The following is a 14678-nucleotide window of genomic DNA, read 5'->3' as shown; positions in this document are numbered from 1 at the left end:
CATATGCCCAGCTTTATATAGCATGAGGAGTGGCCCCTGAGAAAGTACTTTCTCAACAATGAAAATGTTTGCTACATTCCTTTGAAGGGTTGCTACACCACAGAGTTGGCTTCAGGGATTTTTCATTATATATTTCATGTACAGTGTAATGTTTTCCTCCAGTTTCAGTGGAATGTAGAAAAAAATAAAACAAAGAGCTGAGACTTTAATTTGCTAGGAGATCTTTATTCTGAAGGGTTTACTCTCAGATTTCAGCTTGCAAGTTAGCTTCACTTTAGAAGAAAAGGAAAGGCATCTGAGAAAATATAATTGCTTTCTATCCAGTGGCTTACTTCTGAGTGATCGCTTTAAAATTTGGTTGGTTGGCTTGCAGGTCAGGACTGTTTATGGAAAGCAGATTGAACATTTCGTAGCAATCCCCATTTGCCTTTGACTTTCGCACGAATTTCTGGAGTCACCACCTAGTAGAACACACAATATGCAATCCATGCTGAGTTTTAGTAATAAGAATAGTAACTGCATATGATAAAGGTCTTAGACATAGTAGGAAATCATATATTGGCATGTTTAAATATTTGTTTTATGTATTTATATATCACTTAATACTCAAATGATCTCTAAGCAATTTAGAAGATACGGCATATCAATATTATATACCAAACAATGAAACTGAGGAACTACAATATAATGCAATGCAATATTAAAGAACACTACAACACAATTCAATAAAATATCTCAAGAAACAAAAACAGCAGCAGCACATTTTGAAACATCTTTAGAGTCAGGAATTCCTTCCCTCTCCAGCCTCCCTCTTGTCAAAAGCATCCTGACTCACAAAATATTACACCTCATGCTCAATTTATGCCTTACTAATCATAACATATTTATTACCCATTCAATATCACCCACCCCATTCTACTCCTGCATCCCACACATGTCCATCAATATACACAAATGCACCACCAGCCCAGTCATTCCAATATCTCAGTCCATCATGGATCACTACCACCAGTCACACATTCCAGGCAACAACAATGTACTGCGAAAACCAAGGAGACAATGAGACCATTTACCGACGGAACTGTGTTAATAACAATACCAATTGCCATCCACCAAGTCACATAGATGCATTCTTCCTGACAGCAATCTGGCTACTGCCTAAGCTGCTATTTCGTACTCAAGGACATGTAGAACTGCACATTTCTTTAGAGTCAGGAATCCTCCCTGGTAGTCTTTTCTCTCAACCAGGAATAGTCTTTTCTCTCAACAGCCCATTGAATTCATTTCCTCCTTGATTCTCGTAACTATTTTTGGCACGCTTTGGAATGGAGCATAGCCATACAGATATATAGATTTATCTTTTGACCCATCATATTTACACAAAACAAAAAAAAAGAACTGCAGATGGAAAACACAATAAAAATGGTGTGCCGAGAATTTACATTTGCCACCTTTTGTGTACAGCTATCTGTGTGCCTGCCCTGTCAGTATTTAATCGGTATTACAGTTTTTTTTCGTGATATTTTCCCATCCATATATGTTATCGCATCCTTCTTTCCTGCAGCTGTTAATCGGTATTACAGAATTGACAAATCAGAAGGTGGGGACAATGCAAAAGGGAATGGCTACAGATATGAATAGGGGAGAGAAATGTTGCTCCTCATATACAAATTCCAGTGTGTGCAGAACTAATGCTGAAATGTGGGCAAGGCCAGAATGTCAATAGAAGAAGTTTTTCCCCATAAATGTATTCATACTTGAAAAGGCTTGAAAATGCTTAACATGCAGAATCTCTGCCTGCCACACACAGATATTAAAAGACACAATAGTGCGAATAGCAGCCAGTGTTAACCCTAACCCATGCAAAGAAATCGCGTTTCTTGAGTGGTAAACCACTTATGTGATGGTAGGTACTTCATCAGTTGATCTTAGGGTGACGTGTCTATATTCAGGGCAAGACCAGACATTTTTGCTTCAGATGGCTGGAGCAGTCACAAGAGATTGAAGATTTGTAGCAACCAAAGTTCAGATACCCCTGCTTTGATAAAGTCAGGAATGACTTGTTAAAAAGCAGGCAGAATATTCTAAGAGCCTTTGTTGTGGTTATTTATTATTTACACTTCATAATAACTGCAGCAACCTTTATCTGTACAGGCCAAGCAAAAAGGATTTGCACTGCATCAAAGTCTTCTGCTTTCCTCTGAAGCTGGGAAAATAACGAATTTCCTCTCCCACTGCATTGCTACTATGATCAACCAGTCACAGAGGGCATAGTGAGGCTTCAGTGCTCACTTAACATCCATCCAATTGAATTGCTGCTGTATACCAGGATCAAGAGGGTAATGAGTGAGATAGTAGCATGGTCAGTGTGGTACAAAAACACTGGCAGGATAGCTAGATTGCCTCCACTAGTGCTTTTGCACCATGTTGACCTTGCACCTCCCAGTCTGCAGCAGCAACTCAGCCAGAGGTAGGTCAAGCGAGCAGTGCAGCCCAACTGCACCATCTACTAATGTAGTCAACTTAGCCTGCCCTGCCCAACTGCATTTTGGAAAGGGAAAGAGAAAGGGAAAGGGAAAGGAGTGGATAACAATGCTGGAATGCACTTCACAATTTTAATATTTCCCATACTATCCAATCACAGAGATACTAACATGCTGAATTTCTCAATTATTTTCTCTGGGTAACAGTCACCCCTCTATCAAGGAAGGTGAAGAAGGGGAGGGAACTTCAAAATGACTCCGTATATATCTTGAAGATGAACCAAGCAGGACAAGGGATTTCCTGAGTAATTTTGAAGCGGCGGGGGGGCACTCTAAACTTATCTGAAGGACTTATCAATCACAGTTGTGAATTCATTCAGTTGTGCAAACCACTGAAAGGTGGAAGCAGGCTCATACCTCACAAAACACATGCTTTGAATTTTGCTTGCATATTTTGCTCAACAATGTTCATTCTAAAGAGGTCTAGGAACTGTTCTTTTTTTATAAGTGAAAGCTCAGAATCTAGGTCCACTGGTGAACATAGAGATATATAAAATCAATAAGTTACCCTGTACAGAATGGGATTAAAAAAAAACAAGCAACAAAGAGGAGGAGGAAACTGACATCATGCTTTGCCTGGGGGGGGGGGGGAATAAGATTGCAGCTTCAGGGTTTTTAAATCAAATAATGTGGTGAATGTTCTAGCTGCAATAACAGCTGGGCAATAAAAATAAGGAATCTATTCAATATGTTTTGACGTTTGAAAAAGGATGAATAAGAACCAGAAAAATATTGTTTCTGTTAAACAAAACACACACCGTATTTCAGACTTCTGTTTTCAAATCTAGGAATTTACAAAATGGCTTAAATAACTCCCTCTTCACAATCTGCTATGTAAAAAAACAGTATACTTCAATTTATTCCAAATGAAATAGCTTCTGTTTTGATGCAACATTGTTCATTGCTATTTCGTTTGAGGAATGGCATTTCAAGTTCCTCTTCCCTTGTCTGCAGCTGAGAAATTCTGTAGACTATGGCTTCCTACTAACATTCATCAGGATATAATTGACTGGGCTATTTTTCTTTTCTTTTTTTAAGCCCACACATTACTGGACATGTATGTTTGCTCCACAGATGCAGGGAGGACTAGTCTTTATCCCTAATCCTGCATTTACAGGTGCTACTTTAGTTGTTATTCCCTAAAGGAAATTCATGCTGTACTTGCTAAGAGGTTGCAGATAATATTTCCTTTTACTTTGCAGCCTCCTTCATATCTCCATTCCTAAGCCTACCCTACTGCTGGAATGAGAGTGGGTGAGGAAGACAAGTAAGTTAGACTACTGTCTTCTAGGCATTCTCCTGTGCCTGCAAGATGTGCAGTACTAGACAAGAATTCAGCAGGAGCTTGGAGATTTTGATTTTCTTGCCCTATGGTAACCCTTGCTATAGAAATGGACAGTGCTTCTGTCCCCTCACTCAGTCCCCACTGAAGATGCACATATTCCAGTTAGTGACTGACAAAGATATGCACCACTTCCCTGAGGAATTTTAGTTAAAAATATTTTAACTTTTCTCAGAGTTTCTTAGATATTTAGCCTGAAGGACTACCTCCAATTTTGCTTGTATTGCACTTTAGATAACACTCTGTGGTCAGCTGCCCATAAGTCTTCCACATGCACCCGTGCTACTGTGACCACAGAGCATCTCAAATTGTTAAGAGCGGGGGACATACTGCACAAAATGTGTCCATTAGGGAAGCTCTCATGTTAAGAGACACATTGAATTGTCTCTCAGGGACCCTATTCTGTGCACCATGGGTAGGCAAACTAAGGCCCAGGGGCCAGATCCAGCCCAATTGCCTTCTCAATCCAGCCCACAGATAGTCTAGGAATCAGTGTGTTTTTACATGAGTAGAATGTGTTCTTTTATTTAAAATGCATCTCTGGGGCATAGGAATTCATTCATTCCCCCCCCCCCCCAAAAAAAAAATATAGCCGGGCCCCCCACAAGGTCTGAGGGACAGTGGACCTGCCCCCTGCTGAAAAAAAATGCTGACCCCTGATATATACAAGCAATTTCTACCATAAAGAAACAAACAAAAAGCAGCACATACGTTCAGATTGATTTGAGATGTCAGTTCTGAAACCATGCCCAGTGGATTCATTGTGCTGAAAGCTGCAATCCTATTCATGCATACTGAAGCCCTGTTGAACTCGGAGGAAGTGGCTTTTGACTAAGCATATGTGCTGACAGTCTTGCTGCACCCTAAGGACTTAACTTTGTGTGTGGCTTGAGCTTTCCTAGACCAATAAAAGGGAGGGCACTCTGTTCCATGAAAATCTATGCCACAATAATATAGTAGTATTTATGGTGCTGCCAGAAGACACCACGATGTGTGCATGTTGGTGTCAGTCAAACTCTCCAACATATTAACCTCCCAAACTGGGACACTTGTCTTCCTGACCCTGCTTCTGTGTGAGTCATGTGACTCGTGCGAGATCACTGAGCCCCAAAACGTGCATTTTGGGGGTCTGTTTTTCAGAGCACGGCATCCAAAACCAGGATGTCCCAATTTAATCGGGACAGCTGTGGGGTATGGTGTGTAGGAACTGCAAGGGGGTGGGGAGGAGATGGCTGCAACCTCATCTTTACCTCTCTTGTCATAGGGGGAGCAATAGGATTGTCTTAGATGTGACCTAGATAGGAGCACAAAAAGGGTATCAAAAGTGTTTGGTGGCTGATTTTTCTTGGACCACAATCAACCGTTTAAAGAACACCTTATTTTCCTTTTCTCCTACATGGTCCTCACACAAGAGTCAGCTAGCTACAATAAAGCACAGGATCTGATTGTTACAAACAATTCACTAATAACTGTTGACAAAGCATGGTTTGAGACTGATGGGGCTGGGGCAGTATCTAGCACTGGTTAATTCAACCAGCAAAATAACCTACTGAGAAACATATCCTATCTAATATTTTATTATTGCCTTTGTATGCATGGTATGACTTCAGTGGAAAAGTACAAGCAGGAAGGAGTAGATAGATTGTACCTTACAAATTTCGCTCCATGGGCCTGGACCATGCTCGTTGACAGCCCGGACTTTGAAGAGATATTCTGTATTAGGTGTCAGATTATGTATTTCCAGATTCTGTTGGGCGATCCCAGTTAGCACTCCTACAAGTTGTGGCTGAATTAAATTCTCAGCTGCCTCTTCATCAACTACTTCATAATAAGCAACCTCAAAGCTATCTACTTCTTCTGTAGGACATGTCCAGTAAATCTACATACAAAAAGATAACACTGAACATATTTTCATGTTGCATTTAATGAGCTAATACCATTAGTTTCACAGAGTTTGATTTTTTTAGCAAAATAATTAAATTTTCCATTAAAATATGTCAATGATATATATAGAGAGAACTTCTCCTACCATACCAGTATTTTGGATCACGTAGCAACATCTCAATGCTTGCTATTTGTAAGCTTTAAATCTAATAACCTTACAAGGAGGGCACAGAGACACTCCACATTAACTAAGACCTTTCAAACCCGCCCCCCCATTTCCAACATTCCAATTTTGCCACCTTCAGATGGGGTGGCAAAATGGGAGGTGGAATCCACAAATACACTCATCAGCTCACCACCATCAAGTCCATATGTTTCTCTCATGAGATTTCTAAAAATAACTTTAGCCTTCTTCTGTGCCTGTAAAATGTGCACATAATTCACCAATGAAGAGGGAAATGTGCACATTTTCTAGTCAATAGGCATAATCCCCTATAGGCCCGGGATAATGTCTTTATATTGACTGCATTTTTTGTACCTTCTCTGGCCATTCTGCACAATTCCTAACAGGCTTTGGGGGATGTGCCTATCTTGACAGAACTTTGTACATTGTCCAGTTGATGGGCAGGGTGGAGAGGTTAAAGAGAGAAAAATTGTTGGTTTGATGTGACTGATTTTTTGACTAGGTGGAGGTTGGGGTTTTGTTTATTTTTGTTTATTTGTTAATTAATGTGTCTGATTATTGCTTTTATTATTTGAGTATGTTTGGAGACCTTCAGGAGACAAACAGCTAATAAATAAAAAGAATGACATTGTGCATAGTATCCAACTGACCTTGGGGAATGTGTGTATCTGAACTGCATTTTGTACATTCTCCAGGCAAATAAGCATATTCTCTGGTTAGTATACATGGTCCCCAATTAATAACAATAACAATAACAATAATTTATTACCTATACCCTGCCCATCTGGCTGTGTTCCCCCAGTGTTTCTGGGCGGCTCCCAACCGAATATTAAAAACACAACACAGCCTTAAACATTAAAACATTAAAAACTTCCCTAAAAGGGCTGCCTTCAGGTGTCCAAGAAATATGATCCCTCTACCTCTAGTTCAGAAGTCTGTAATCTGCAGCCACCAAGCTGCTTCTGGTCCACAGCCTAATCTTAAGGGGCTCACAACATTCCCTCCCAGCAGAGCAACAGGAAGAACAGATGGAGCTCCAAGGGTAGAAACTTCCTTTTCCCCACCCTCTGCTGTTCTCCATTCAGCTGAGAAGCACAAGGGAGGAAATCACAGGGAGAGGAAAGCAGGTCTGACAAAGAAAATCCCCAGTTAAACAAGTACAGTGGTACCTCAGGTTAAGAACTTAATTCATTCTGGAGGTCCGTTCTTAATCTGAAACTGTTCTTAACCTGAAGTACCACTTTAGCTAATGGGGCCTCCCACTGCCACCGTGAAATTTCTGTTTTCATCCTGAAGCAAAGTTCTTAACCCAAGGTACTGTTTCTGGGTTAGCGGAGTCTGTAACCTGAAGCGTCTGTAACCTGAAGCATCTGTAACCTGAGGTACCTCTTTACTTTCTCAACACAGGAAAAGTTGGGGACCACTGCACTGGGCAACATGCACTGGCTTGGGAGCCTCCTGTTCTCAGATGCAGCAATCACATTTTCAAGCAAATACCTGAACAAAACATCTGTACATCTTTTCCATACTGAGAACTTTCTCAGAAAGGGGTGTCAGGGCACAGGTGATTTGTAGGAACAGGTATTTTTGGTGTCCCCCCCCCTGCCATTTTTGCCTGAAAAACCCACTGTTTTCGATTGAATCAGAACAAATGTCAGTCCTCAATGATGTTTGTTCTGATTCAGCAGGTTTCCCCCAGGGAAACTGGCAGGGTGGCAACAACAAACCACTCAGACCCGTGCCTAGAAATCACAGGCCTGTGCCTAAAAATAATGGCACAAATGGAAGTGAGGATGAGCCCTCGGCCTACAAATACTCTCAGTGCATGTACAATGTGTAAGAAACATTATGTAAAAAAATCTTACCTTAGCAAGAGTTGGAAATACAAGTGTTTGGTAGACAATAACAATGCCAGGAACAGTGGTAGATTGGGCTTCTCCATGTAATTCTGGATTGTAGTGAATACCTTGGTTTTGAAATCTCCTATCGCTTCTTGAAGTATCTGATGCTGCATCCCAAATTGCATACATCCCATTATCTTTCAAGTTAGGAGGTAAGGATTTGGGTCGTAGATACATGTCGTTCATTATGTCTTCATCTAATGAAGTAAATGATGCTAAAGACTGACTACGATCCATTCCTAATGGATTTGGGACGTGCGCACTGGAAACATCCCTTGGAATCATTATGTCAGAACGGCAAGGATAAGGAAATTTGCCTGTTTTATCATACACTTTCTTTGAAAGTGCTGGGAAAATGGTTTGTAACTTTTGTGCAAGTTCCTCAAAGTTGACTTTAAGGTGCTTAATAGGGTCTTCCCTGAGAAGTGGGCTAGGCTGATAAATATTAGCAATTGCATCTTCTATTTCAACTACTAGCCCATATGCAGACTGCAGAAATGCAAGCTGGCTTTGTTCCTTTAGAGCTTCCTTAGAATACTGCATAAGGCTGTCCATCTGATCAATTCTCTTGCTTGTGTATTCGGCAAACTCGTAAAGTGCCTTCTGTTTTTGAATCTCAAGGTTTTCTACTGCCTCCATCAGCTCTTTCTCCCGTTGTTGAAGGATGCTCTGTAACCTCATGAAACCGTTCCTGATCTCCCTCCTTTTTGTTTCTTTATAGGACTTAAAATTGTTTTTTAATACAAGGACTTCCATTAGATCATTATCAATTATAAATCGTACTGAAACACACAAAAACAATCATTATATCACAAAAATAATCATGATATCACTGTCCATCTACTCATTCACAAAATATAAAAGGTAAAAGGTAAAGGTACCCCTGCCCGTACGGGCCAGTCTTGACAGACTCTGGGGTTGTGCGCCCATCTCACTTAAGAGGCCAGGGGCCAGCGCTGTCCGGAGACACTTCCGGGTCACGTGGCCAGCGTGACATCGCTGCTCTGGCAAGCCAGAGCCGCACACGGAAACGCCGTTTACCTTCCCGCTGGTAAGTGGTCCCTATTTATCTACTTGCACCCGGAGGTGCTTTCGAACTGCTAGGTTGGCAGGCGCTGGGACCGAGCAGCGGGAGCGCACCCCGCCGCAGGGATTCGAACTGCCGACCTTTCGATCGGCAAGTCCTAGGCGCTGAGGCTTTAACCCACAGTGCCACCTGCGTCCCCCCCTCACAAAATATAGTAAAAGTTAAAAGTGAGATAGGGTTTAATATAGGTTGACTACATTTGGCGCACTCTGTATTGGAAACAGAAGCTTCACTTTAGTTCAGTTCAAATGGTAAGTTGGAGTCACATTAACCCAATGTAAACTGGATTTGAATGTACAGCATTGTGGGAACAATTCCTCAAAGTAAATAAAAAAAATGGAAAACAATGAACAGATTTCCCACAGTGTTTTTAAATGTGAAGAGAGCCACCAGAGGGTGGTGGAACAGAGCTATGGGTGCTATTAATGCTCTTCTTTGGTGTTTTCCCCATATATAAACACTCTCTGTTGAAACAGCATTAGTCCTGTGCGTCAACACATACATTGGTCATATTCACATCATATATTTAAAGAATCCTGGAAGCTGTAGTTTAAGGGTGCTGGGAATTGTAGCTCTGTGAGGAGTAAACTACAGTCCCCAGGATCCTTTGTGGGAAAGTTAAATGATGACTGTTAAATTGGCAGAAATGTGCTATAAATGCACGGGATGGATGTGACCATGCTTGTATGCTTAACCTCAAAGAACAAACAGCAGCTCAGGAGTGATTACATAATGCAGAAATCGTGGGGAGGGTTAGCACACTTCCAGCATTGCCCCAATCTGACACTTGCAGCTATATTTACAATTTCAGAAAGGCCTTGATGACCCGTCTACATGTGATACTATTAAAGTACATTCAAAGTGCTTTCCCCTTCCCTCAAAGAATTCTGGTCACGGTGGTTTGATAAGGTGTTGCTGGGACATGTAAATCAGTGTGAGCTAAACTACAGTAACCAAAAACCTTTGAAGGAAACAAATGTCTTTTAAAGGTATAGTGTGCGCATGCATCCATAGATGTTCCTACATTATGTCTATTTCACTCCTGTTTCAGTGGTTTTTAGATAAAATGTACATACAAACCTAAGATTTACACATTGTGGGTGCCATTGCACCGGTGTGCTTATAATTGCACTTTGAGATTCATCAAAGCCTATATTACAATAACAAATCAAGCAGAAGGAAAGTAGTTAAATACAAACAGGAACCTTTCTTAAACTTTGCAATAGAACCGAATAATGCAGCAGACAGTTTTGAACATGCTAGTGGCAAAGGAACTGTGTCATGATCCGTGTGGTGGGCATCAGCACAGTATTCACAAAGCAGTTCATGGTCATCAAGACAGTATTTTGTGATCATTGAATCACCATGGATCAAACAGTTTCTTTCTTCCCAAACTTCGTCACTGATTTTGGCATAGACATGATTTTGGTACGAGATATCCTGGTGAAAGTTCCTCAGGCAAAGATTACAGTAATTCAACTGACATGTCACACATCTCTTGGTGGCCTTCCGGCGCTCGTCACAAAGTTGGCAATAAATTGGTAGCCGGCTTCTGTCAAACCTCCACCGCAGAAAACCATATCGACGCATATATTTCCTGGCCAATCTGGCTCTTAGGTAATTCATCCTCAGCTGGATTTTCTTAGCAAATGGAAGGCAGTGGGCTTTGTTGCAAATGGGGCATGTGATGATGAAGAAGTTCTCTGTGATCTCAGCCTGAAGTTGGCTCTTCATTATGCACTTATCGCAAATGCAGTGATTACATGGCAGCATAAAAGGTCGGAGAAACAGCTCTTGGCACAAAGGGCAAATAAGCTGGTCAAGAAAAGCATGTCCCGATGATTCCTTATCCAGCGAAATGACAGATGAGTTGCTTATCAACTTGCGTCTGAGCATAAAAAACAACAACCAAGAAAACTTTCAGTTGTAGAGAATGAAGCCACCAACATTCATAATTACCCAACTTGTAATATGACCTTATGTTATGAGTAATGCTTGGCTGCGGTGTTCCGTTGCACCAGAAGCGGCTTAGTCATGCTGGCCACATAACCCAGAAAAACTATCTGTGGACAAATGTGGGCTCCCTCGGCCTGTAAAGCGAGATGAGCGACGCAACCCCAGAGTCGTCTGCGACTGGACTTAACTGTCAGGGACCTTTATATTTTTTACCCCTAAAATGCACCTGTGGATTAGATTTAACCCAATCCAGAATTCCTATGTTCCTTTTTCCTCCCTGTCTCCTGTCAAATGTTTTCCCTACTTCGTGGTTTGGGGTGGCAGGTGCAGAATGGCGATCTTGTTAGCAATCTCAGTATCACCAGAAATCCTGCAATGGCAATCCTGAAGGTGCTACTGACCTTGGGAAATACAGCTTTCCCAGGATTTCCGAGATGTTGTTTAATGTCCTAGATGGTAGGGATGAAGGCCTTACATGGAGGCCTCGCAGTAAGGTTTTCCCACTGGTCCTGCTGCTACTAGGTCTGCAAGTGAAAAGACAAGGAGGCTTGCGTGGGATGAGACTCATATGAAGTTTGGAGAGATATGTGGCGTGAATCTTTCCTGTGCCACAAACTCAAAAAACCCTTAAAGTAAGGCACTCTTTCTCTTTCTCAGCTCTTTTGCTCATTCTGTGCTATGGGTAAATAACCCGCTGCACATTATTTTTGCTTCAGGGTAACAAAACTAATCAAAACCCTGCTTGAGAGATGCACAGGAGAAGTGAGGAATGTTTCACATGTGACTATCCTGCACTGAGCAGAAGATTGGACTAGGTAACATTCAAGGACCCTATATCATTCTATATGGGTAGTATTGGTCATCAGTTGGTACTTGTTGTATGAGATGGCAGCTTCAGTTGCATAGATTCCCTGTGTCTAGTCCAATGAATAGGGACTTAAATCAAGGATGCAGATCTATTATTATTATTATTATTATTATTATTATTATTATTATTATTTATACCCTACTCATGTGTCTGGGTTTCCCCAGCCACTCTGGGCAACTCCCAGAACATTAAAAACAGAATAAAACTTCAAACATTAAAAATTTCCATAAACAGGGCTGCCTTCAGATGTCTTCTAAAAGTCAGATAGTTGTTTATTTCCTTGACATCTGATGGGAGTTCCACAAGGCTGGTGCCACTACTGAGAAGGCCCTCTTGCCACTGACAGCACCCAACTAACCACAGGATAGGACGCCATATCTGTGTTGCCTAATACCCCATTGATTAAGGGCATGTAGAAAGCCCCTTGGTCAGTCCCCAGTGTTAAGTATAATTGATTTAATTGATGCACAAATGGAAATGTATGTGTATTAACAAAGGTTTAAAATGGAAAGAGGCTAAATGTGTATTGCTAACATTGGGGGTTTTCCACAGTAGTTTTTCAAAGGACTCTAAGCTCCTAAATGGGTTAATGATTGCTGGCTTCTAAAACAAACCATAGTTCTGTCAAACTCTTACCTTCGAAGTCTGTACCGATGCTTGTAAGGTATATAGTTGAGGTAGTTGCAGCACGTGCTTTCATAGCACTGGCAGTCATCATTCTCATCTGTGCAGCACAAGTACTTGCAGTGTGGATTATTAGCACAGGAGCAGCAGCAGCAGCGGCAATTTGGGTTCTGTGAGCATGTGCAGTGGCAGCACTGACAGGTTTCATCTTCGCTGTGTGGACAGTAGAAGCAGTCACAGTTCCGTTCATCGCTGAATAGAAAACGCCAACACAAGCAGCATGCGAATATGGATCTGCTGAACAAGTAACGCCGAAACCTAACTAATTCATAGCAGCACGGACAACCTGGGCAACATGGACATGTCAAGCAACAGTGACATGTTGCGCGAGGCATGACTTTTCAGGAAGATATACTGGTTTTCTCCAGGCCCTTTTGGTCCTAGAAAGCTGTGCTTGCTTAATGATGACATCACAATGGCTTTTACCAATGAGGATGGGTGTTTCTTCACATATGAAAGTGGCTTGTCAGTTGCATCATAAAATATGTCACAATGACTAGGACAACTAATGCTTCAAATTCTTGTACTCATATGAGGCATATGGTCAAACCATACAAAAAAATCTGGAATGAACACAGAGCATTGAAAAGTCCTGACAATGTATTTTCATGGGACAAATTCACTCATTCTAGGTAGTTCCTTTTGGAGTTCTTCACAGTCCCTTTGGTATCATCAACACACTGGGCTACCTCATTGCTCACTCCTAATTAAATCATTTATGAATCACCATGGCAAGGGGAATTGTTTTGTGGGGATGAATGGCTTATTATTATTTATATCTCTCAATGCCCAGATAGCTTATAAGTGGTTTACAGAAATATAATCCAACTGCACAACATTGTTGGAACACAATATAACTAAAAATACAGAACAATGCAACCCCATTAAAATATAACAACCATGATGTAAATGTGCAACAACATTTGCATTTGTATCCCACTCTTCCTCCCCAAGGAACCCAGGGTGGCAAAACAGGAGTGAGGCAAAGGATGCAACAATACCAGTGTTGCCTTCTTCCAGAGATGTATTTGGGGGAAATGTTTGCCAGACCATCCTGGGGGTGTCACCACCACCAGTGGGGACAAAATTCCTCCTTCAATAAGAACAACAAAGAGGTGAGACAAGACTGCCGCTTGTACCCTGAAGCACAAGTATCCCTGCTCACAACATTGCACCAAGTTTCTCTATTTGTTCTTCCCCTAAATGTCCCTTGGAAAGCGTCAGCTGGACTTTTTGGCACAGTAGAAAGTTTCATATACATTAATGTTTTGTGCTATTTACCATCCAGGAGACTACAGGGAGAAGTGAACTATTTCATTCTGAAGGCTGTATTCCTTCTGGGAGTCACTTGGCCGTTGTGGTTGAGACCAGAGGCAAAATGGATGTGACTGAGTGAGGCAACGGATGTGATTCTTACCTCTGTGCAGTAGACTACATTCCAGCTATGTAGATATCCATCTTCAATCCAGCAAAACAAGAGACATAATCACCTTCCAATGTTACATTCTAGCCACATAAAATCACTTGAAGAGCACAGGGAACAAAGTCACTGAAGGTTGTGGGCAGATGAGAGGGCTGTGATTCAGGGGGAGCCCTGAGGGCTGAATAGGGCAGCTTGGAGGGCATCATTCAGTGCCAATGCTGCAGCCCCCCACCTCTGAACTAGTGAGTCTGTTTTGCTCTTCTTGTTGCTGCCTATGTCTTGTTGCTGCACTTCATCATTGTTGCTGTTCTAGAATCTTGTGGGGAACCCAGTCGGAGATGCTCTTAAGTGTTCTGGCAAGCACTCAGGAATCTTTATTTGAATCTTCTGGTTCTGAACTCTCGGTGATCTATGGCGTCATGAGGAGACCATCACTTGATATTGATATTTGGAGAGCGCTGTTGCACTCACAGCCAGCAGTACTTTAGTCAATACCTTTTATAATGCAAATATGCTCCTCTTCTTTCTCCCAAAGTTATAGACATTGAGAACAATACATGATGGGGTACAGCAGGGAAAAATAAGCTTGCAGAAATGAAGATGGTGACATGACCTTGAAGGGAGGGCATGTTCCTTCTACACTCAGTCAGAAGTGTAGTCTACCTAGACTAAAAAAGATGTATTGGCAGTGCAGCAGTGAGTCAGCAAGCTAATGATACTCTGAACCTACAAAATCTCCCCTGCCTTGCCTCATGGCAAACACTTCAGTGCCACCTCACTTCTATGCAGGTACTTTTACAATCTCC

At 41.7% G+C, this 14678-nt stretch overlaps 1 protein-coding gene across 1 annotated transcript; it reads right to left on the bottom strand.

Annotated features, from left to right (window-relative positions):
• Positions 1 to 204: 204 nt before the first annotated feature.
• Positions 205 to 12861, bottom strand: TRIM42 (tripartite motif containing 42). Its single transcript, XM_079975876.1, has 5 exons — positions 12402 to 12861; positions 10147 to 10829; positions 7819 to 8636; positions 5534 to 5764; positions 205 to 461 (listed from the first exon to the last, which is right to left on the bottom strand). The coding sequence occupies exons 1-5, from the start codon at positions 12782 to 12784 to the stop codon at positions 375 to 377; spliced, it is 2202 nt and encodes a 733-aa protein (XP_079832002.1). The 5' UTR covers positions 12785 to 12861; the 3' UTR covers positions 205 to 374.
• Between the last annotated feature and the right edge of the window lie 1817 nt (positions 12862 to 14678).

The sequence above is a fragment of the Podarcis cretensis genome, assembly GCF_951804945.1.
Source record: "Podarcis cretensis genome assembly, chromosome: 5".
Lineage (NCBI taxonomy): Eukaryota > Metazoa > Chordata > Lepidosauria > Squamata > Lacertidae > Podarcis > Podarcis cretensis.
This window is presented reverse-complemented; position numbering and strand designations above follow the sequence as displayed.

What these genes read in the sequence shown, in the direction of transcription:
- TRIM42 (XM_079975876.1), bottom strand. Translation starts at nt 12,784, where the DNA reads ATGCCTCGCGCAACATGTCACTGTTGCTTGACATGTCCATGTTGCCCA. An exon ending in TATTGCAAAGTTTAAGAAAG is followed by an intron (nt 8,637 to 10,146) that starts GTTCCTGTTTGT and finishes TGTGTGTTTCAG; the next exon opens with TACGATTTATAATTGATAAT. An exon ending in CATGGAGCGAAATTTGTAAG is followed by an intron (nt 462 to 5,533) that starts GTACAATCTATC and finishes GTGTTCTACTAG; the next exon opens with GTGGTGACTCCAGAAATTCG.